Source organism: Lethenteron reissneri, chromosome 34 (assembly GCF_015708825.2).
Source record: "Lethenteron reissneri isolate LAM-NWPU_2019-01 chromosome 34, ASM1570882v1, whole genome shotgun sequence".
Lineage (NCBI taxonomy): Eukaryota > Metazoa > Chordata > Hyperoartia > Petromyzontiformes > Petromyzontidae > Lethenteron > Lethenteron reissneri.
The window spans coordinates 7,925,923-7,951,162 of record NC_083812.1 but is presented as its reverse complement, the minus strand read 5'-3'; the positions used below and the strand labels follow the sequence as shown (position 1 = coordinate 7,951,162).

General features: G+C 43.6%; 1 protein-coding gene across 2 annotated transcripts in view; it reads left to right on the top strand.

Annotated features, from left to right (window-relative positions):
• Positions 1-25,240, top strand: part of HERC4 (HECT and RLD domain containing E3 ubiquitin protein ligase 4) — a 59,937-nt gene that overhangs the window by 30,773 nt on the left and 3,924 nt on the right. The window contains exons 11-22 of one of the 2 annotated variants that reach the window (XM_061565227.1): positions 1,427-1,486; positions 2,627-2,738; positions 6,237-6,426; positions 7,821-7,993; positions 9,358-9,474; positions 15,564-15,587; positions 18,548-18,640; positions 20,582-20,749; positions 20,870-21,013; positions 21,796-21,962; positions 22,552-22,618; positions 24,324-24,406. In XM_061565227.1, coding sequence (XP_061421211.1) covers positions 1,427-1,486; positions 2,627-2,738; positions 6,237-6,426; positions 7,821-7,993; positions 9,358-9,474; positions 15,564-15,587; positions 18,548-18,640; positions 20,582-20,749; positions 20,870-21,013; positions 21,796-21,962; positions 22,552-22,618; positions 24,324-24,406 — 1,398 coding nt within the window. The remainder of the gene's footprint in view (positions 1-1,426; positions 1,487-2,626; positions 2,739-6,236; positions 6,427-7,820; positions 7,994-9,357; positions 9,475-15,563; positions 15,588-18,547; positions 18,641-20,581; positions 20,750-20,869; positions 21,014-21,795; positions 21,963-22,551; positions 22,619-24,323; positions 24,407-25,240) is intronic. The other variant, XM_061565228.1, reaches the window with a different exon arrangement.

Genomic DNA, 25,240 nt, shown 5'->3' with positions numbered 1-25,240 from the left:
TGCAGAGCATATTGTGTGTGGGTTTCATATATCCGTACGTGATGTGGTGTGTAGATGAATTAATGTGGCCATGTCATCTGCAACTACAAAATCAGCAAATTCGTTTTAATCTATGTTCTACCTCTTATATATTCAAAGCAGTGTCCAAATGGCTCTCTAAGGATGAGAGGGTGGCTGTACGCCTTTTAGCGTCCTCTGGTCTAACACCGTTTGAGACGAGGCTCAAAATAAAGCTGTCTCTGGTGTGGACCAATCAGTTTCAAAGACAATGCATGTATTATTATCAAAGTGTTTTTTTTTGCATTCTGGCCACAAGTATTGTGGTTAATGCAGACATGATTCCTTATAAAAGGTTTCAGTTTGGTGTTTTAACATCTTAACACCTGTTTTGTTGCCAGATGAAAGGGGAAAACCTATTCTCATACGATAAGAGGGTATTTAATAGTTAATAGATTAGATTTTATGTATTTACCAATTCCTATGTGCAGAATTTTATGGTCTGTGTGCACATAAAGCAGATGTACACTTACATGTGTCTCAAGGTGCCCCTCTTGCCTTTGATTAATTGGTTTCTAGCTTTGTGGATGTCAACTATACATATTTTTCCATGCTTATGCGAGTGTATTGAGCTAAAGTCACGTAGAATGGAAATAATAAAATAATAAAAATAAAACATATTTTATAATGTTTATTTTTATTATTTCCAATCTACGTGACTTTACCGAAAGAACCAAGATGATGAATCCCTGCAGTCACGAAAGCTTTAAATCGAAATGTATTGAGGTAATGGACGAGTTGATCGTGGGTAACAAATGACAAGACACTTTTTAAAATTCCATACATGGCTGTGTTCAGCACTGGGTTCAGCACTCTGGTGTGAGCGTGAGAATTGCAAGAACGTGAAGGTTTCTTTATTTAGCCCACTCACTTAGCACATTGGTGAGAGTGACACAGTCTAAATTTGTTTTTTCAAAAATATAAAATAATGAAGTGGTCGTTTATATGATGTGAACTAAATATCTTCAAAAATTCTTGCAAGGTTTTTGCCATGTGGTACACAAAACACTGCTCTTGTCTCGTGGTGGTGATATCGCAACAGATTTAAAATGGATTCAAGCAATCTCATTTGAATGTTGACAATGTAGCCACAGTGGCATGTACAGTCAATTGCTTGCATTGCTTCACACCAAACTGAAAGCTTGAATATGACTGTACTGTATGCATTTACAATTCCTTGTGATTTGTCACTTACTTTCCTAAATGTAGAAATGAACACGGTGGAGGCTAAGCTGCAATCGGTCTGTTTTGTCTTGTTCTTTGATGGCCTAAAATATAAGCTGTGCACCAAACAACTGATGAATAGCTGATATATTTTTTGTGACATGACTAACCATCCCATTTGCATTCAATGTCTTGCTTTTTGCAGTGAGATAGACATGATATTCTCCTCTCCAAGCTGTATCAACGGAAGCTTCTTGGCCTATGGGTAATGTACAACAATTTGTTTAAACAGCAACAGTGTGCAAATTAAATATTGGTTGATTGGCTAGCTTAAACATGCCAGGACTCGCTGAGTAAAACATGGCTTGCCAACATATCCAGCTCAGACTCCCTCATTTGTGTTTTGGTGTAGCTCATATGAATGCTCAGTGTTTTAATTTGCCAATGCATAAAATTAAACTGAGCCCACCTTTAATCCCCATGATTCTCTAGAGATAACAAAGCAGCTCCAAAGGGCATTTTCACATATATGTGTGTCAGAAGTCAATTGAATTGGATAGATAATTTGCACAAAAGCTATTAAAGCTAATGCCTGTTTTAAAACTGCATCTTGTATTGAAAATTGAAAGCGTGATAGTTTCTATATATATCGCTATATTTTTTTCTGGCTATTTTCAAAGAATGCTTTCCTTGCATTGCAATTTTGCATGCGAATACATAAATAATGTAATTTATTATTAGGGTAATGTGTTTAACGTCACACCTTGTAATTCATCATTGTGCCTTTTATTTATTTACATTTTTAATATTATTGTTTTACTGTAACAGCACGTAATTAGTATCCTAATATTTACATGCACGCTGTCATCATATCGTCTGTTACATCAGCCTTTGGTTTTCGTCGACATCTCCTGTAAAATGGTAATGTTTGCTTAATCGCCTGTCTCCTGCTTCAAAGGGATGTTGATTGATCGATCTCTGTGTGTTGGATCTTTGTTCTTGTTAAGCCGAGTAGGCGGTGATGTTCTTTTAAATTTGGCTGTGTGCATTTACACTTACGTGCGTGCGTACGTGTGTGTGTGTGTGCTGTGGGGAGCGGTGGCCTAGCGGTTAGCGTGCTGCGTTATGAACTTAGCACCCTGGGTTCGATTCCCGCTCATGGTCGACACCAGTGACGATTATCCTAACCGGTCCTGGGCCTCCCCTAAGTCGACTCGGCCTCAAATTATTACCTGGTGCCATGTGTAAACATCGCCACTGGGGAGACAAAGGTGGTCCGGCGTAGTGTTGGCCACCCATCCCCTCATCTCGTTTGCCGTGCCGGCCTTCATAGGTGCTCGCGAACTGCACTTGCCCCAGCAGCCTGTCAAGGCTATATGAGGGAAATCTTTGTCTTGTGCTGCAGATCAGACGAGCACTACAGAACGAGTGGGAAGGTGTCGGGTTTGGACATGAATGCCATGCGCCGTGCCTTCAACAAGCTCCTGCAGAGCCCATGCACGCAGATTCTGCAGCAGGTGAGAGACGCCTTCTCCCTGGTGCCATCTGCTGCAGTTACATCTTCATTGTCGCCGTAAATTTATTGAAATATGTGTGACAATTAATGAATCCACGTTTTGTTTTTAGTAGTTGAGCACTTTATATCGGGGATGGCCGCCGTGGCTGCACTGGTGAGCACACCAGACTTTTGATCCAGAGGTCGCCGGTTCGTTTTCCCAGGGCGGCAGTTGAAATAATGGGCAACTATTCTTAGATCCATCCTGCCTCTGTCCAACCAGCAGTATGAATGGGTCCACAAGCGGTTAGTTGACTAGCAGGTCACGTGTGGTGGGGTACAGTGTGGGTACTCACACCTCTTCCAAGATGGCTGAGCAGCATGGAAGAGTAGGCCAAACTCTTTCGAGCTGAGGCCCTTTTGCCAGACCGGTATGAAAGGCAAATGGCAGGGCTGCACCTTGATCTTTTCTTATTCTATATTAAGCACCTGGTAAAGTTTTGTCAGCATAGCCGTGTGGAATAAATCCATGTTGGCTTTAAACAGCCATTCATGCAAGTAGGAATATATTTCTCATTATTAAATAGTGGGTATTCTTTGAAATAGAGAATTGCTTCCCTCCATTAACATTTAATGAATTGAAAGTTAATGTGAGTAATATATTACCAACGGAACACAATGCTGGTATTAATATATAAATTCAACATGTGAAATAAGGTAATGAAGCAGCACATATTCATTTGGCTTGCGTATTCATGAAAAGCAGTTAAGAGACCGAGCTTAATTGCAATAGAATGTCATACGTTTGTTACATCTATCTTGGAAGTAGTGATACTCATGCATTTAAAACAACTTGCGCACACACACGAGCTTAGAGACAGCGGTGAATGGGAGTGTAACCTTTGCAGGAAATCTTGAATGTGTTTTTGCGCTGCTTGCAAGTGCTCCTCTGTCGTAGACACCTCTTAACAGGTAGCAGCCGCATGTTGCAAAACACCTGGTAGGAGCTTCATCACCTATGTGCGCATTTCCTTTGAAACCACATCAGGCCTCCCTACTGGATGAATATTTTATTAATCACAGCGTGGGAGTTGGGTAGGATACCCATGGAGAGACGTTGCATGTTCACCACTCAAAACAGATCGTCAGGTTTGCTTGGCAGGTGCTGATGTTTTTGTTTTATTCTTGTGCTTATTAATAGAAATATTCTGCCAAAAACATGTATTTGTTAACAGCTTTGAATCAGATTTGTAGCTCGAAACTATAATCAACATTATACGGTTCTCATCAAAATCAGCAGTACAGAGCCAGTGGAGGAAATTCCACATTTCTATGGCAGTGGTCAGTTTATACATTGACCATCAACAAATGTTGATGCCAGCACAGAGTGGTACGAAGTAATCGTTCTTCCAGATTAAATTAATGTTTATGTGCCAAGAGTCAGGATAGTTGATGGGTTATTGTGCCCTCGGTATAAATTCCCTGACTCTACTATAAGAGGCTCCCTGACTCTTATTATATTGTAAATGGTTGCTTTGGCAGCAAGGCTCAAGTGAGATTCGGACCAAGAAGTGTCTAATTGTGAATAAAGCTCGGCATGTCACTTAGGAACACCTACTGCAAATGGTAATGATGTTTATGTTTATTTATGACTAGCCTATAGCCTGTCCAAGGACGGGTGTATTGCAGTTAATCTGAAATATTAAATCGAAAATAATGACCGGCTCATGATTATTAATGAGGGGGGGAGTGACGTCACCCGCTAATGATTATTAATGACGGAGGGGGCGGGGGGGTGCCTCACGTCGTCATCCGCTCATGATTATTAATGACGGGGGGGGGGGGGGCTCTTGTGGCGTGACGTCACGCGCGGGACACACACACATTCTTGGCTTATATTAGTATAATGATGATAAATGCTTGTTTGGGCAGTGTACTTATAATCATTAACATCAGGATGCGCTACAATGTCACCATTTAGAGAGATTTTCTTATTTACCACATAGCTACTTGCAGACAACGGATCATGAAACCGTATTGGATAATATTCCCACACGAGACGAGAAAACAACCTATGCTATCCTTTCAGAAGAGCACTTAGAACAACGACAGGGATAAACTCCCTCCAGCTGCAAAAAATGAGTGGCTCACTCTTTGTCCACTCGTGGTCTAATGATTCATCCACCCCAGCAATTTGTGGTTCCCGCATGTGATTTGTTTCAAAACAGATTCCTTTGTTAACATCATGGTTAATATAGCAACCATGAGTAGCTGAGTGGATGCAAGGGGTCATGTGAGCCCAATGCATACAATGTTTAGTAATAATAATACTATGTATTTTTACACAGCCAATTTTATGCATGGATACATGAACTTAAGAATTGATCTCGAGGTGTGCCGAGCTGGCACTATTGAGAAGCTCGGTTCGAATCCCTGGTTCAGACATTAATGTTTAAAGGAGTTCTCATGTCCAGCGAGTTGGTAGTCTTGGGCGGTCACCATTAACTGCACGCAAAAATAAAAACGTAATTTTAAATGAGATTTTTCACTTAATTTAGCTAAATTACAGCCCTGAGAATAAACATTGGTTTGACATCTCGTAGAAGAGTGTGTGTGTTAATGCTCCTACTTTATCAAGAACTGAAGGCCACGTTGCAGACTTTTCAGACACCCTCTGAAACTCTCTTCTGTAACACGGTGTTCATGCCCTGCAAGGTTTCTGAATGGATTCTTAATTTAAAGACATGAAACATATTGCACAATGCAAAATAATTTTGGGAAATAAAACCAAATATATTGTTCAATCGTGCAATTTGTGCTGTTATACTCCTAATGTCCACACTCTTGGCCTTTAACTGTGTTACAGTTGGATCAGAGGTGGATGGAAAACAAATAAACTAGAACAGAGGATTGTGTGTTTACTCTCCAGGTGTATATGGGAGACACTGAGCATTTCATAGACGGAAAGGATGAACAACTCAAAAGTTTCGAAAAGAACATGGCAACAGTGTTAGAAGTAATCAGAAAAAGAAAACTGATTGGTTGGAGACATGTGCAGGATGGAGGAGAGCAGATGAGCAGAGGTCAGCGACCAAGGGAAGGCATATAAAGCCAGATGGTGCTGATGATACTGTAAGTGAACTGTTCTTCAAGTGTCAGCCCTAGAAGATTTAATGCAACAACTGTAGAATCTAGCGGAAGGAAGGAAAATGTGATGGTAAGGTGTGGTGACAGCAGCGCCGTTTACCGCCATGACCCCTGGCATAGTATGGAGAAGCGCAAATATTTAATGCGTATGAATGTTTTTTTTGTACTGTCATTGGAGACTGGGCTGAATCTGTGAAGATCTCGACATAATAAAACCGTGATTTGACATCTGGCAGCCTTTGGGCCTTAAATCCAGAATCTCAGCGGTGCTTGCTCACCGTCTAACTCGGGAATTGGCCTCCTGAGCCACTCGGCAATTCGAGCAAAGGTTGATTCTCTTTGATGTAACATGGAGCAATGCTAATGCCTGCAGATGGCAGCCAGCCTGGAGAAGAACCTGATCCCCCAGCTGAGCACGGCCCCTCCGGACGTGGAGGCCATGCGGCTCTACCTGGTGCTGCCCGAGTTCCCGCTGATGCATGACGAGCGTAACTTCTCCACGCTCGCCATCTCCTTCGCCATGGCCATTACCAAGCTGGGCCCCACGCCCGCCAAGGTGCTCGGTGAGTCTGCCTCGCCTCACCTCGCCGGCCTTGCCTGCCCTTCCACCTGGATGGGGGGGGGGGCCCTCTCCATAAAACGTGTAGGGTCTGTGGGGATTTTAAATTTCGATTTAAAGCTTTCGTGACTGCAGGAATTCATCTTCTTGGTTCTTTCGGTAAAGTCACGTAGAAGGGAAGTAATAAAATAATAAAAATAAAACATAATAATATAATTCTCACGACGTTTCGGCCACAACGCAAGCAGCCGTCCTCAAGAACAGGTCTGTCGATAAGACAGAGTCTAAATGACACGTCTTAGGCTTGGAGTGTCTATTTAAGCTGTGAGGGAGGAGGAAGAGAGCCTTGACAAAAGAATTTGCATTTGAAGAGGAATTTAGCATATTTATGGGAAATGCAGGAATGCGAATAGTGCTAATTGTGAAATGCGTGGGGATTATTTTACTGTACTTGAACATGCTGGTTCATGTTGGTTAGTAAATGCGGGGAGTATATGCACGAAAGCATAGACGTACAGTACGACTATGTATATGATTCAAGAGCCGAATGGCTCACAGGGCTATACCAAATAAATGAAACTGAAACTGATATTATCTGCACTGCCCATAATGTAGCGTTTGACTAAAGTACTTGTAATGCAGCCGATCTCGTAAAATCTCGGAAGCTAAGCAAAGTTGGGCCTACATATGTCTTGGATGGGTGACCACATTGCCTAACAATTGTTTCGGGTGTGATGTATAGTGATGAGCCTCTTAAACCATGAGCAAGTCTTGCATTGCTTTGGATATTCTGCTTTGTGGTTTCACATAGCCATGAAGCCCATATTTCATCAGATGTCAGCAGTCCCGGGCCTATGTGCATTGCCACCTTATCCTCCTGTCCTTCAATGTTGTGGGATATTACATGAATGTGTGTGATTTTATTGCTCCTCATTGTGTTTGGTCATTTGCTTTAAGCATGCTTTGTGGGCTCCTGTTAATTTTAATATAATCCGACATCCATTATTTTCAATTTGACTGAGATAGTACACATTTAAATATGACCAAATTCTGCAAAGTAGTGCTCATTATTTGCAATTTCAAGGTAATAACCAGCTTAAAAGCACCACTATGCCACAGTCACTAGACAATCAAAGAAAACAGTATAGCTATTATTGTTAGAAACAATTATCTACAGCACGTCTGGCATAACGGCGCTGCTATTTAAATTCCTACAAGCACCGCCAATCGTGACATGGATATCGGATAGTAGCGGCCGGTAAGACCCTCACGAACGCGAGGGCAGGACTCGCTCATGTGTCTGGATATCTGTGAAAGAGAACTCTGTAGCTCATGGGATTCCTCCAGAATAAATAAACATTCCGATTCCGATTGTGTCTGCGTGCGCTGCCGATGCAGAGAACTGGTGGAGCATGCTGACGCCACCCTTCTTCCTCAAGCTGGTGGAGCTCTACAAGGCCGTGGTGGTGTTCCTCCTCAAGCTGCACAAGATGGGCGTTCCTCCCGCCGAGGAGCCAATCTTCCAGGCCTCGCTGCGCTCCGCCCTCGTCGTTCTGCAGATCCTGCACCGGGTGAGGAACGCCTGCCCTGTGGGCAGGGCGAGAGAGGCCGGGGCGGCCATTCTTTGGCAGTTGGTGTCAGCTGAAGCAGCCTTTCTCCATTTCCGAGTTCGCTGACCGACAAATGAACCTTATGGCGGGACCCTGGGGTCTCATAAGCCTCCGGCTATCGCATAAACTGCGTTGCGACATCATTTTATGTCTGAAGGTGAATGATACAGCAATCTATTTCTCTCGACGAGCTCTAGACAGTGCGCTAATCAAAGTTTTAAAGTTTTGTTTCTGTTGCGCATTCGTCCTCGCTGTGCTTGGATGACATGACAACAGAATTATCCGCACCAGGTGGGTCGCGGCGTTTATGTGCGTGGTGGGACGGAGTTGCCAAAAATAAATTAATTAATTGCGATTTTGACTTCGGTTTATTCGGGACCCCGGGGTCCCGCCGTAAGGTTCAAATGCTCAAAGCAGCTTTAGCGAAACGTCGTCGTATATATGTTGATGTTTAATTCAGTCATGAGAAGTCTTTTAGCCACTGGTGAGGAGGAGCTTCATTGGTCAGAATTTCCTCAACACATCGGAACTTATAATGGTATATTTATGAACGTCACAATCTTGTTTGGGGGGTGGAGGGTCAATTACAATAAATTTGGCTTAAAACTAGAACTTGGCCTTACTGTAACACAAATATGGATCCTAGTATTTCGCTATGAAAAGCTACGATTTCAGTTTGCATTTATCTAGTACTTTACGAAGCATCTATATTTTCTGTTGCGAGGTTACCCGACATGCAATTTAAGCATCCTTAAATACAAAACAAGAACTCCGGGGAGGGAATGCACCCAGAGTACATGCATTGAGGGGATGGAGTGATGAAATCCGCTCATGTGCAGATGCAATGTGAATGATTAGATCCGAGGAGTATGAGAGATGACGATGGCTTGGGGAGACCTTCATCCAGCATGATTTACTACATCCTCGTTGTCGAGTATTTGCACATTATGAAACGTCTTTGCAGCAATCCAGTTACCTCACTTATACGTACAGTGCCTCGACGACACCCTTTCTTCCTCAAGCTGGCGGTCGCTCTACAAGGCTCTGCCATATGGGAGTGACTTTAATATCTGAAAGTGGTGTACTCTTGAGTTTCAATTTATGAGTTGGTTATGAAAAAGATTATCTTTATGCAATATTATATTGGTATAAATAGCATCACAGTTTACGTCAGGCTTGCAAGAGAATACAATTAAGAATGTCATCATGTGGCTTGTTTAAACCATGTGACTTAATAATTACACCGATTACTCGAGCTAATAACCTCCGTCTATTTAACATGGTAAGAGGACGTAGGCGCAAATGCATGGCGTTCACTGTGGCAGGCCAACACACGGACGTCGGTGATCCAATACGACAAGTTTTACATCGGGGAGATCTGCGATCTGGTGGACATCAGGAGAGACTACATCGCGTGGATACAGCAGCAGGCCTACAGAGTGGTAAGGTTGCTACAGGACACCGCTGCTCGCATTCCTCACAGCGGGGGGCCCATTTCACTCCATTGTTTCAGCTGTTACGTTCAACTTGACCCTCATGGTGTACTTGATCGGCATGTGGTCATTCACCTGTCACTGCAGTTCTATGAATTTGTCGGTCACAATTTCATGGTATAATTAACTTTGTCTCGTGTGTATAACTCCATTTTGTATTGTTTCTCATTAGTTTTATTTTGCTTGTACAGTTTTTGTTCATCACGTTATCCTCAAGTAGCATTCTATATAGTTTTAATGAATCCTAAATAATCGCTTCTTGTTCACATGAAACAATGCTTGCCTCATGAACGAAAGCATCAGTTTTAATTGATGCATTGCTACATGCCTAGTACTTGACCTAATACATCTGTTCACTGATTACCATAACTGCTTATGACAAATATTGACTTAATCTACGAATTGTCAGCATCATCATCAACAACTAATGATACTCAAAAGTATGCAATTCAGGTTAATAAAATACATTCTAAGAAATTGGAAAAGGATGAGGGTACATGAAAGAAAGTAGGATGGCATTCACGTGGGACAAGGAACAGTGCGTGAAATGGAGGTGGCACTCGAGTGCAGAGCTCCGCAGCGAGCGGGTGGTGGCAGCAGTATCAGTGCGGCTCACAGCAGCAGGCAGCGGGAATGAAGCGGCAGGCAAGTGCAGGGCACGGTGCAGAGAAGGTGGATACAGGAGGACAATGCCGGGCTGCAGCTCTGCACGGGCAGCAGGTGAATTCAGATGGTAGCAGGTAGAAGTTGAGCCAAAGCCCGCAGTAATAGTTGCACTCGTGGGGAAAAAAAACCCGTTATGCATTCTTAGGCTATTTGGTTTTACTCAGTTGGAGTATTCTTCTTTATTTTTCTGTGGCTGTTGAGAATATAATTTTTTTCATCGCGATGGAAATTTTCCAATATTTAACTCGCGTATGTAAGTTTGTAATATAACCTTAGCAGCTCTTGAAAGTATTTATTGGCCAACATAATAGGTTTTATTTTCCTCCACATACAGTACTGTGTTTTTTGACTCGTCAAATCCTTTGTACGCTTTCTCTTTCGAGCTTCAGATAACCGATTTGTTGTCTTGGGAAGCCGGCTTGGTGCGTGGCACGCCGAGGTTAAAACTCCACGCTGGATTAACCCATCAGCCTAGCCCAGGAATTCCGAGATTTCTGCAAAAAAACATCTCTCAACTGGTGCAATGCAAAAAAAAGTCTTTAAATAATGTAAACCACATTGCAAACAATGGATTTGTATAAGAAGACGTCAGTCTGCACAATGATTGACCGCTTCCTTATGCCATGTCCTTCAATTTCTTAATAAAAAAAATGTGATGTAGGTTGTTGGTTCTGAAGGACTTCAGCTCACTTGAAATGTTTTGCATAAGTGTATATCCATTCATGTTGCTATCGACAACTGGTTAAAATGTCCAATTAAAATATCTGGTGCTAGCTATTATTTAGGATCAACACTGACATTCTTCTCAACTAAACCATGTAATTATTGTGTCAATTTTAATTGAGATCAAGAGAATTTTTTTATTAATCTAAAAACATCACTTTGCTGGCTATACCTCGGATCAACAATCTTGTTTTCGATTTAAAGCTTTCGTGACTGCAGGGATTCATCTTCTTGTTTCTTTCGGTAAAGTCACGTAGAAGGGAAGTAATAAAATAATAAAAATAAAACATAATAAAACAATTCTCACGACGTTTCGGCTACAACGCAAGCAGCCGTCTTCAGGTGAAGAATGAGACACTACCAAACTAGGAGCTTATATATAAGCTGCATTGGGGGTTGAAGAGCGCCTTAACAAAAAGAATGTGCATGTGAAGAGGGATTTAGCATATTCATGGAAAATGCGTAGGCGTTGGGCGGGGGGGTGTCAAAGTCATATTATGCCCATGCATTATGCAGGATCAGCAGCAACCAAGGGGGGTGCAGGGATTAGCAGTAACAAAGGAAAGGAATGTTAATGATATGTAGCTGTAGTTACTCAACAACACGTAGAAAACTAAAGTATAAACTACATAAAAAACTAAAGTATAAACTGCATCGCACCATCAGTATACTTACTATACTCTATAATAAGCTGAGTTACTAACAGCAAGTAATACATTACAATTTTACCTCGTAAAAATTCTATAATATGCTTCCATCTAAACCTTATTCTCTTACATCACACGAGCATATACCGTACTATATACTGCCATAGATAAACCCAACATTAAATTATATACTGTATTGCTGTAAACCAACCTATATCTTATACATTTAATATCACACTATGTATTATTCTACACACCCTAATGTGTATCGAAATGGTTTATTACGTCCTTCCAATGATTGCTGAGCCAGAATCCATCTTCTCGGTTAAAGTTGTCTCTGTGTTTGTATATGTGGATCGCCTCATGAACGAATCTCTCATGATAGCCAGATGGCTTGCAGAGAACCTCTGTCTTGGAGAAGTCAATATCATGTGAGCCCACTGAGTTGTAACAGTGATCTGCCACGGCTGAGGTGTTAGTCCTACCGTGTTTCAGGTCAGCTTTATGTTCACGGATGCGGTCCGAGACATGTCGTTTGGTTTCCCCAATGTAACTGCTACCACAGAGGCAACTTAGTTTGTAGACGCCAGGGTACTGTATGTCTGGAACCACATCTTTTACAGACGGTACCAGATCACGGATTTTATGTACTGTGTTGAATCGGACCTGGATCTTGTGTTTAATCAGGATTTTGGAGATCTTTTTTGTGACCCCAGCAATGTAGGGTAAGGTGATGGTCTTGAAAGGCTCCTCAACAGGATCCTTCTTGATGGTTGGAGTGATGGCTTTGCGGATTGTATAGTCGGAGTAACCATTTGCCTTAAGAGCTTGGCGTACGTGTTTGAGTTCACTGGAAATGTGTTCATGGTCGGAGATGCATTGGGCTCTATGATATAGAGTCTTGATGAGGGAATTCTTCTGAGATGGATGGTGGTGGGAATCCGGTTTTAGATAAGCATCCGTGTGGGTGGCTTTCCTGTAGACAGAGTGGCTCATTGAACCATCAGGTCTCCTTTTGATTAGGACATCCAAAAAGGGTAGCTTGCCATCATTTTCGACTTCCATGGTGAATCTGATGGCTGGGTGTATGGAATTGATGTGGTCGAGAAATTGGTCTAGAGCAGGCCGGCCATGTGGCCAGATGACAAAAGTGTCGTCTACGTACCTCTTCCATAAGGTCGGGTGTAGAGTGGCAGTCTGGATGGCGTCCGTCTCAAATTTCTCCATGAAGATGTTGGCTACAACCGGAGATAGGGGGGAGCCCATTGGGGTGCCCTCAATTTGCTTGTAGAAGGTTCCATTCCAGGTGAAGTATGTATTGGTTAAGCAGTGTCTCACCAGGGGGGGTACCCCAGCATTCAGTCCTTGATGAACCAAGTCTTCAATGATTGCGATGGTGTCAGGCACAGGTACCTTGGTGAACAAGGAAACCACATCAAAACTGACAAGCAGGTCGTCTGGGGACAGGGCAATCCCCTTGATTGTCGATACCAGGTCAGTAGAGTTTAGTACTGCAGAGGTGGTTTTTCCAGTGAAAGGCCGTAGGATTTCGGACAAAAAACGAGCCAGTTTGTAAGTGGGGGAGTTGATAGTAGAGACAATGGGACGAAGAGGTGTATCTTCTTTATGTATCTTTGGCAAGCCGTACAATCTTGGTGGTCTGGCTGCAGAAGGTTCTCGTTGAAACCTTCTGCAGCCAGACCACCAAGATTGTACGGCTTGCCAAAGATACATAAAGAAGATACACCTCTTCGTCCCATTGTCTCTACTATCAACTCCCCCACTTACAAACTGGCTCGTTTTTTGTCCGAAATCCTACGGCCTTTCACTGGAAAAACCACCTCTGCAGTACTAAACTCTACTGACCTGGTATCGACAATCAAGGGGATTGCCCTGTCCCCAGACGACCTGCTTGTCAGTTTTGATGTGGTTTCCTTGTTCACCAAGGTACCTGTGCCTGACACCATCGCAATCATTGAAGACTTGGTTCATCAAGGACTGAATGCTGGGGTACCCCCCCTGGTGAGACACTGCTTAACCAATACATACTTCACCTGGAATGGAACCTTCTACAAGCAAATTGAGGGCACCCCAATGGGCTCCCCCCTATCTCCGGTTGTAGCCAACATCTTCATGGAGAAATTTGAGACGGACGCCATCCAGACTGCCACTCTACACCCGACCTTATGGAAGAGGTACGTAGACGACACTTTTGTCATCTGGCCACATGGCCGGCCTGCTCTAGACCAATTTCTCGACCACATCAATTCCATACACCCAGCCATCAGATTCACCATGGAAGTCGAAAATGATGGCAAGCTACCCTTTTTGGATGTCCTAATCAAAAGGAGACCTGATGGTTCAATGAGCCACTCTGTCTACAGGAAAGCCACCCACACGGATGCTTATCTAAAACCGGATTCCCACCACCATCCATCTCAGAAGAATTCCCTCATCAAGACTCTATATCATAGAGCCCAATGCATCTCCGACCATGAACACATTTCCAGTGAACTCAAACACGTACGCCAAGCTCTTAAGGCAAATGGTTACTCCGACTATACAATCCGCAAAGCCATCACTCCAACCATCAAGAAGGATCCTGTTGAGGAGCCTTTCAAGACCATCACCTTACCCTACATTGCTGGGGTCACAAAAAAGATCTCCAAAATCCTGATTAAACACAAGATCCAGGTCCGATTCAACACAGTACATAAAATCCGTGATCTGGTACCGTCTGTAAAAGATGTGGTTCCAGACATACAGTACCCTGGCGTCTACAAACTAAGTTGCCTCTGTGGTAGCAGTTACATTGGGGAAACCAAACGACATGTCTCGGACCGCATCCGTGAACATAAAGCTGACCTGAAACACGGTAGGACTAACACCTCAGCCGTGGCAGATCACTGTTACAACTCAGTGGGCTCACATGATATTGACTTCTCCAAGACAGAGGTTCTCTGCAAGCCATCTGGCTATCATGAGAGATTCGTTCATGAGGCGATCCACATATACAAACACAGAGACAACTTTAACCGAGAAGATGGATTCTGGCTCAGCAATCATTGGAAGGACGTAATAAACCATTTCGATACACATTAGGGTGTGTAGAATAATACATAGTGTGATATTAAATGTATAAGATATAGGTTGGTTTACAGCAATACAGTATATAATTTAATGTTGGGTTTATCTATGGCAGTATATAGTACGGTATATGCTCGTGTGATGTAAGAGAATAAGGTTTAGATGGAAGCATATTATAGAATTTTTACGAGGTAAAATTGTAATGTATTACTTGCTGTTAGTAACTCAGCTTATTATAGAGTATAGTAAGTATACTGATGGTGCGATGCAGTTTATACTTTAGTTTTTTATGTAGTTTATACTTTAGTTTTCTACGTGTTGTTGAGTAACTACAGCTACATATCATTAACATTCCTTTCCTTTGTTACTGCTAATCCCTGCACCCCCCTTGGTTGCTGCTGATCCTGCATAATGCATGGGCATAATATGACTTTGACACCCCCCCGCCCAACGCCTACGCATTTTCCATGAATATGCTAAATCCCTCTTCACATGCACATTCTTTTTGTTAAGGCGCTCTTCAACCCCCAATGCAGCTTATATATAAGCTCCTAGTTTGGTAGTGTCTCATTCTTCACCTGAAGACGGCTGCTTGCGTTGTAGCCGAAACGTCGTGAGAATTGTTTTATTATGTTTTATTTTTATTATTTTATTACTTCCCTTCTACGTGACTTTACCGAAAGAAACAAGAAGATGAATCTTGTTTTCACCATGGCTCTGATTGGTTTTTCGATTCTTGACTGCTCCTGCTGGTGACTGCTGTTGAATGTTAACCACTAAACAGCTGCATGTGAATCGGGTTGCTGAAATGCCGCTTGCAGTTATCTATTAAACGTGCTGTCTACCTAATTGTTGATCTAACTGTTTGTTTCCCCTTCCACGTTGACGGTGTCTTGCTTGCCCTGTTTCTAACAGGATGTTAACTCTGCGATGGCAGAGGTAAGTCCTTCCTAGTTTAACGTCCTGGTTGTTGCTCACCGGTTCAGCAAAACCCCCTTATCTTATGAGCCCAATATTAAATAGCTCCGAACCCATTGGTACATATTAAGGCCCTTACCGCTTTTTCTTGTTTAAATAATAGGTGTGGTCCAATGGTGTTCCAGACTATGATTTCCCAGGTGTAATGCTGTTAATTGACTGCTGTAGCTGAGGTAAGCAATGGCCAGGCCTTTCTGTAAGGCCTTACGAACATGAGTGGAACACGAGATGACATCCTAATGCTCATTACCTAGGAGGTTGCTCACGCACGTACAGTCTTGTGAATGCCTGCCGATTAATGTGGCTGGAAGCATGTTGGCTCATGAACGTATTGGTTGATTAGATTTTTTTATTCTGTTCATTTAAAAAGCATTGAAGTTTATGTTTTTCTTCTGATGGGGGAAATGGTCAAGGGATGAATTGTAGTTTGCACCCAAGGAATAACCAGCACTTATTTGGTCTCGGCAGCAGTGAAACCATGAAAAGTGAGTTGGTAACTGCAAGAATTAAATCACTTTTCTTGTTTTATGACCTTTGACTTGGATTGTGCAAACATACCAATTGGATATCATGTTTTCTTCTCCCAGATAATGGACAATTTATGCTTCTTAGGATATGTGCTGGTTTACAATGGCCACACAATAATAATAAAATAGATCATGGTTTGCTACTCAATAATTTTAACAACTCTACTTGTAGCTTGGGCATACTGCCATCCGTTGCCTCTGTCCTATGCCCTCCTATCTGTACGTTAGCTTCAGCTACATCGTTCTTAAATGCTGCACTCTTAATTTGCAAGAAGTGGCTGGCTCGCCTACTCGTCTTTTTGACTTTTCGCTGACTTTTATAAACCAATCCTCGCACAAGCTCTGCTTAGAGTAGAACATGGTGCACGAAATGTGTGGTAAGGATTATTGAGACAGAAGCCATGTGGGTAATTAAATTCTGCAATCCATCCACATTGGATTCCCCTGCCTGAATCCAACACAATAATTAGTTTGTCGTATTTTTAGTCATCATCATCATCAGCCATGGTCATTCCACTGATGGATGTCGGCCCCCACACTATGCAAATCTCACACGGTCCCATGATGCCACAATCCTATCTCCCCTACTGCACATGAGCTTCTTGCTATGCTCATTGCTACATCTCTGTGGTGGTCCTCTTTGGCCATGTTATTCTGATCCATTCGCAATAGCTCTGTGCTTTTTTGTACGTGATTTATCCTCGCGTGCATTTCATCATTTGTTTCACTCGGGATTCTAAGCTATTGTTTATAATCAGTCTAAATTCCAGCTTCCATACGAGAATTTTCACGTCGACTCTTTCTTTTGCCTGTAATTAAGTTTCTCCCCTTGTTGGTGATGGTCAAGTGTAACTTGTATCACATCACACTTCCCTGACTGGGATTTTCCTGAGAGAATTAATGTCTTAATTTCGACTCCCCATCCATTTTGTAGACTTTTTTTTAAAGGGCATATCATCTTAATGTCTTTGCTGGCTGCAAACTCTTCTCTCTCATTGCTCAGTCCTATGCCATGTGCACTCACCAGTCGTCCTCTTATCTCTGTGCCTTATACAGACCTTTGTGTTGAAGTGTCCCGTTATGATGGTGTATTTTTGGCCTCATTTGAAACTTGGTTATAGTTTTCATGCAATTGGTCTTCTGCTATTTCCTCATTGTTTTCAGTTGGGTGCATATATACTTTTCGCTTGTAGTGTTTCAAGAGCCCTTCACGTTAGCTGGACAGCTGCATTTGAAGCACTCTTTCATCTCAAAAACTCTACTCTTTTTAAATATCTCATCTGTAAATGTATTCAGAAGTTTGTAAAAAAAAGAAATGATCACTTTCCAGCTAAAGCTAAAGAGTTCATGCAGTACCTCTGTCTCTATGTTCGTCCATTTCTTTTTCCTCATTAAGGCGGGGAGAGCATGATGGCAACTATCGAAAAGATGATTCAATATGAACACGGCCAACATGTTTATTTGTGTTGCGATGCGGGACTTACCCGATTTGAAAAGCGGATCAAATAATCAAAGGTGGGGGGGGGGGGGTCTAAAATTTTGAAAAAAACAGCACGAAAAGATGTAACCTCAGTACTGTGACTGCTGGCCAAGGAATGCCCTCCTGGGTTGACCACTATACAAGCCATGAAACATACTGCTTCCTGCACGCCTGATGCGTGTGCTCCCGTTCTCATTGCGAATGTATTACTTCCAAGGACAAAGCATCTTGGAAAGTGTTATAGTAATCCTTATGTATGCATGACGTTTTGTACTTGTTTACTTGGTCATTTCAAATGTTTATTGCTTTTTTTGTAAAGGCCAGTTGGTAAGCAATGTTAATCAAACTCCCTAGGAGAGGCAAGAGACAGTCACTGAATGAATCCGGAGGCATCTTGGGCTCAGGGTGATCCCTGCCAGCGTGATACCCTTCTTATACTCAAGTGATTTTCAAAAAGGGATACTGTTCTTTGATGAGGATGACGTGTGTAGTTCTGCGGCAAAAGGAATCGAAGCCAAAGACAAAAGCAGATGTTTATATATGACGGGGTTATAGGTTAGCATCTCTCCAGCTGCTTGTGCCCACCAGGTTAGGTTCGATGTGTTTTGTCTGCTGCATAGCACATTGAATTAGACCATGCCTGGCTGTCGCACTGACCACTGCACAGCATTGCTGTAGTATCACGAGTCCATAAAATACCAACCTATGAATGATCTGCATTGCCCTGATGTGAAGCTCCTGGTCTGCTCCAGAGCATGCTGTACCTGGCTGTGTGACTGCAGTCGTGCTGACCAGCTCGCTGAATGGCATTGCTGTAGCACACACGTGTTCATCTCAAGTTCTACAGTGCGTGGCTGTTGAGTTGTGCTGCCCTGCAACTTGTAACGCCCGTGTTGATGTCGGCCCACGTGCAGGAGGTGCCGGTGACGCTGTGCAGCTTCCCGTTTGTGTTCGACGCACAGGCCAAGACCACGCTTCTGCAGACTGATGCCATCCTGCAGATGCAGGTTTGTCCACGCCCTGAGAACTCGCACTGCACACTTTACACGTGTGCTCCACTCCAGCCTGGCTTGCGTGTATGTATGTTGAACCTCTTGTGCACCGTACGTAGCCAACCGTGTTAATTGGAGGTCGTGTACACAGCATGGCGCTACGTGTAAATGTTACCGGCCCTTTTTTCGGTCCACTGCTGGGTGAGGGCTTCCCCACGCTGTGTGGGTCGTCGGAGTTATTTGGCCATGCTGTACTTCCATACGCTGGCCCGTGTGGGCTGGTGAAGGTGGGGAGCATAAAAGTACAGTGCACCTATTGAGGTTTTTTTTTATGCACTGCCCTCTGTTGGCGGTTGCCTGTCTATGCACTATCCAGCCTCAAGCTTACGACATCTGATGAGATCGGGCACATTCTGGGTGATTTGAACGTAGGCACAGGCATGATGCTATATGCCCGGAGTCTTTAGGATTCGTGAGATGCAACCACCATGTTGCGAGGCACTCGTCTGTAAGGTAACGAGGATTAGGAGGCAGCGCAGTGACATAGATTTCACGCCTCTCTGTTTGGGGATGGAGCGGCGGTATCCCTTTGGGCATTTGCCCGGAGATGTGGACTCACATCCATAGAAAAATACGTTCATAAATACCCAAGGATGTAGCCTAATATTTTTTGCAAGGTTCTCCCAAAACAGACTTGAGATTTGGTTATTTGTGTAAATATTTATTTGTTTACTTTATTCTGTATCACTCCGTCGGTATTCACATTGGTAGATGCCATATATATAGAGCACTTGACACTTATTGTGTCCGCACAGTAATTGAGAACGCTCCATGTTCTTGTCTGTGTTTGTGCAGCCATCTGTAAAATGGATATGCACACTTCAGTTATAAATATGGTGACGTTCTTTACCACTCGTTTGATAGCTGTATTGGAGTGGTCAGTAAGGTCATCACAGATATGTGAAGCTTTTAACATGCATGCAGCATATAGCTGTTTCCCGACAGGAGTGAGAGATATATTGGTATTTATGGGGAAATTTAAACCAATCTTGTCACAGTTACTCATGGCAGGTACCTTTTGATTAGTTGCTCACGATCATGATTTCATTCTTCATATGTTTATGATATAAATATTTTAGGAATTGGACATTTATTGAATAAATGGTTTAAGTTTTGTTTTTATAAAGTTCCACAGTTTCTCATGTTTGTCTTGAAGAAACATCAGTTACTTTAACAAATCCTTACTTAAACACGTTAAACAAGTAACTTGCGAATCGGCCTACTGTTTTTGTGGGTCACTGGTTTGTCATTAGGGATACACAATAATGTCGAAGCTCTTTCAGTAGGGGCCCCTGTTCTAGCCTTTCTCATCTACGTCTACCTGTGCCTTAGCTTGTGCACGCTTCTTCACCGGCTCGACTGCGGAATTACCTGCCTCACTTTCCAACCAATCACATTGCAGGGTGGTGTGGCTCCCTTTTACGTTGACGTCTAGCTGTCACAGTCACTGGCCCACTTATTAATATCTTTCAACTTAAACTAATTTTTTTATTTTTACCAGGTATGGCCCACTGAATTATATAGCTCTTTTTCAGAAGTGACCCAGCCATAAATGATAGCTCTATGAAGCAGCTTACCATGTAGAAATTTATAGCAGCCAAATACTCAAAACGCATGTTTCTAAATGTGGAGGGAAAAAAACCAGCGAACCTGGGGAAAAATCCACGCGACCACAGGGAGAACACACAGACTCTAAATATACAGGCATCAAGGCCAGGATCGAGCCCACGACCTCCTGTATACCGAGCGAGGTAGCTGAGATCCCTCCAACGGTGGCGCCTTCCCCCCCCCCCCCCCCCCCTCCGATTGCGCCTGCCTCTCACCAATGCACACCTACGTTGTGATTTTTTTTCTCACTCTCATCTACTCCCCCCCCCCCCACCTCCGTGCCTGCAGGTCGCCGTGGATGAGGCGACACGCCGCAACTTCTCCAGCATGTTCATGCCCATCGACCCCGAGAACCCCTGCCTGGTGCTCATGGTGCGCAGGGACAACATCGTGGGCGACACGCTGGAGATGCTGCGCAAGCAGGCGAAGAACCTTGACTTCAAGAAGCCTCTGAAGGTTAGCGGCACATTCCTTGGGTGACCACTCAGAGCGCGGTCTGTCCGCGTCTTCATCATTATCGTTGTTGTCATCACCATCGTAATGATGTTCACCTTCCTCCCCCCCACCTCCCTCCAGGTGATCTTCTACGGGGAGGATGCCGTGGATGCGGGAGGAGTGAGGAAGGAGTTCTTCCTACTCATCATGAAGGACCTCCTGGACCCAAAGTATGGGCTCTTCAAGTACTATGAGGAGTCGCGACTCATCTGGTTCTCACAGCAGGTGCGCTCGCAACGACGGCACCGGGCAGAAGTGTTTGCCAATTCTCTTCGCATCCAAATCTTGCTATCCCCATTGTGTCAGAGGTCATGCCCTCCTGTCAGGTTATAAAACAACATGCCATTTTTTTACAATACTGTATGGTTAAGGCTTCCTCTAGCTTGGAAAATGTAATCACGTGCTTCTGCTTGCGATCTCATACCCCCACATGTGACGTTTTCCTTTGCATGTCCAGTCTTTTTTTTAGCTCGCTATTTTTTTACACGATTAAAACTCGCATCCTGCGTGGCTTTCTGTTGAGAAATAATCCAGTTGAACGGCCAGCAGAGCAAGGGAAGATCGGTCAGCAGCGACTCCAATAAGCAATGCAGAGCTCGCTGTCTTTGCTGGTTCCTTGGTTCTGCTGTATTTTCATATCCCCCCCCCCCCCCCCCCCGAACAATCATGACCTTCACTTGGATATGGCATCAACTACTGCCGATTTTGGCTGTTTCTAAATTGGCTGCCTTGCCCTGTACTCTCCTCCCATGATGGGTACTGAGGCTGCTACAAGTACTTTCGGGTGTCATTCGCCCATGTGATGCCCATTTCACCAACAAAATGACTATCCATGGCCGAGCCCAGCTCGCTCATTCGTCATTCGCGTCACGGTAGTCGGGATATTCTTCTGTGTTTTCTCATGCGTCTCTCGCCGCTCTTCAGGTCGTCACACGTACGCGCGCACGCATCTGTCAATACTTAATCGCACAACCCGCCGCCTCGTTTGTCCGTCCTCTGTGGTGCAGACGTTTGAGGACAGCAACCTGTTCAACTTAATTGGTCTTATCTGTGGCCTGGCCATCTACAACTCCACCATTGTGGACCTCAACTTTCCACTGGCACTCTACAAAAAGCTGCTCAAGGTGGAGCCCACGCTGGAAGACCTCAAGGAGCTCATGCCCGACGTGGGCAGGTGGGGCTGCCCCAACCCCCCAGGGCACATTGACGTGGCACAATTTGTATCAGGCCGGCATGTGACAGCATCATTCATATCACCTGGCTGGCACATTGGCATGGTAGTATTCACATCACCAGGCTGGCACATTGGAACTAATATTGAGCACATGCATCTTTTATGGTTTCACCATACTTTTTTATTAAAGATAACACGAATAATTTCTTATCAGATCTTTTTTTATACCCAAAATGAATTTGACCAACATCCCAAACATGATCCTCCTTTAAAAGTTTTGAAACGTTAAGACTTTCCAAGGTAAAGGACTTTATGGCATTACATATTTTCAGTTTTACCTAAATGTGTAACTAAGAGCAATTTGCCCCTTAGTTGTAATGAGAGCCTCTGGCAGCCGTGATGTGTGTGGCTGTATAACATGTATGTATGCACGTTGAACTTCTATCACACCGTACCTAGCCACAACCATGCTAATCAGAGGTGCGGGGGAAGGACAACAAAACATACCTTCCACTGGCACTCCACAAGAAGCTGCTTAGGTGTGAGCAACGGCTGATTGCCTTTTGTGTTGTCGTGTGCTTGCTCACAGGAGTCTGCAGCAACTCCTAGACTACCCCGACGATGACGTCGAGGAAACCTTCTGCCTCAACTTCACGGTGAGTGCATCCTCTCCGTCAGCCCCCACACCGATGCGAGGGCTACAGCATTTGAGCATCAAGTCCATCGAGGGGCAGTTGCACCCCGAACTCCAATTGCTGTTAAAGGTGTGCAGGAATTAATAAATAGGTGGCTGGGGGACAACAGGTCGACTTGGACAGTCTCAGAGCGATGAGTCTGGGTTGCCAGTCACCCATGATTTAGGTTATCTTGTTTTGTCTTACTGGAGCATCGATGACTAAGACCATGCTCGGTGAAGATGAAACCGCAACCCTGTGTACTGTATGGTATATGTGTATATCTGATACTGTGAATGAATTAGTGTGGTAGTGTATCTGTATATTATTGTCCAGAAGAACAAATCTAAAGTGTGTATGTCCTATACAATATTTACGTCAATCGACTAACTTTTGAGAGTAACTAAAATGTCATGCTACGTATATTATGTTACATGCAATATAACACATTCTAGTCTTCTCTTCCTTCGTATGGAATTTTTGGGGATTGCAACAGATTACAAACTGATGTCGACATTTGATATTCATTCAGCTGCTTCACGAGTAGCCACGTGGTTTTGTTTCGGATCGCCGTTGAATGATTCAATTGGGGAGTCGGTCACGACATGTTGCGCGGTCTGAGATGTCGCACCACAGTCGCAAACTGGATATCGTTATCTTCTTGGTTCTTTCGGTAAAGTCACGTAGAAGGGAAATAATAAAAATAAAACATAGTTAAATAATTCTCACGACGTTTCGGCCACAACGCAAGCAGCCGTCCTCAGGTGAAGAACAGGTCTGTCGGAAAGACAGCGTCTGAATGGGCACCACTCAGCTTGGCAGCGTATATTTAAGCTGGGTTGGAGGGGGAAGGAGCGCCTTGACAAAGGAATTTGCCTATCAAGAGGAATTTAGCATATTTATTAATTTTCCATTCGTGGAGAAAGTGTCCCCAACATCTTCCATGGAGTCTCCAGGTCCAATTTAAGGAGGACCAGATTTTCCTCGGTAGGTCAGATCCTGGTTAGAGAATTGTGGGATCGCTGACGATGGTTTTCTGTAGCAAGTTGGTGTTTGCCCAGGCTTCCCTCCATCGTGCTTCGGTGGTCTTGTTGTCCTCATGGAGGTTCTTTGCATATTGCCAGAGGTTTTCTGGGTTTGAGCCTGTGCAGTGGTGGCATTGAGATGTTCTTTGTTTATTGGATGGCTTTGATTTCTGATGGCCTGGACTCACTTTGTCTGCTCCAGCACGGAGTATATTCCACTCGGTAACCCCATAGCATATGTTAGCAGGCCGCTTTGAGCACAAACTTTTACACATTCTTGTGCATTTCATTCTATGTTATCACGTAACATGCGAAATAATGTAGCATGCTTTTTTACTATTACATTTTATATATTTTAGCATTTTATATACATTTTACTTTTATATTTTAATTAGCCAATCGAGTCCAGCTAAGTACATATTCTGGGTAGCCGGGGTCCTGTGAGTCAGGGTTTTCCTGGATGTGTCCATCAGGATCTGGCTCAAAACAATTCTCAAGCTGATCTGGAGAAGTACAGAACATTTGAAACCATTTTTTTTTTCAACAGGTAAAAATATATTTAGACAATTCCAGATGTTTTCAAGCAGGAGGTTATTCATTTTTAAGGTACTCGATTGAACATTTTTCTCATTGGCAGTAATTCACGGATGTGTTGCCGACAGGTGGCCTTTGAGAACTTCGGAGCGATGGAAGTAAAGGAACTGGTGCCTGGAGGGTCAGACATGGTGGTGAACAATGCCAACAGGTCTGTACAGTCACTGCAGTGACGTTTGTGCAACGTCTTCAACACGTTTTACTCTGCACCCTGCACATTAACAGCATCGCGTGTTTTCAGTTGTGCTTCTGCGGCCGTCTGGAACGCTTTCCTTCTGATAATTGGAAGCCACTGGAGCTGTGCACTTTTAAATCCTAGATTGAAAACGAATTTCTTTCGAAGTGCTTTTTGTGTTTAGTTTGTTGTCCTTCCCCCGCACCTCTGATTAGCACGCTTGGTTACGTACAGTGCAAAAGAAGTTCAACATACATACAATCTATGGCGGGGTCCATTACCAAATCACTTTGAATTTTCCTGACCTCATGAGATCTCGGAAACCGTGCAGTTGAGTGGCTCGCACTTAGATGGTGGAGACTGATGGGGAATGTCAGGTGTGTCGGTTTGAGCTGCAAAGTGGTTCAGAAGATAGCAGTAGAGCAGTGGATTCTTGAATCAATCGGTGTGAAGCTTTGTTACTCTTTCATGTACTTGCTATCTCTGGTTTCCTCCCATTTATGGAATTGACAAGATTCCAGTGTAGAATTCACCTGGATAGGGCGAATGAAGGGCATTACAATTATTACGACTAAACGTTTATTCTTACGGTGAGCCTCGCCCCCAAGCTTTGTCAGGAACTAATTTCAGGTGCAGACAGCACCAAAATGCAAGAGTGAGAAAAAACATATAAAACGAAATGATTAAAACGCGAAAAGTAGAAACAAAACAGAGTTAAAAGTTATAATGATTGTGCTGCCAAGGGCAAAGACCTGTGCCGTCTCAAATTCTGGGCTGTTGACAGAGCTGAGCCTACAGCTGGAGACTGAC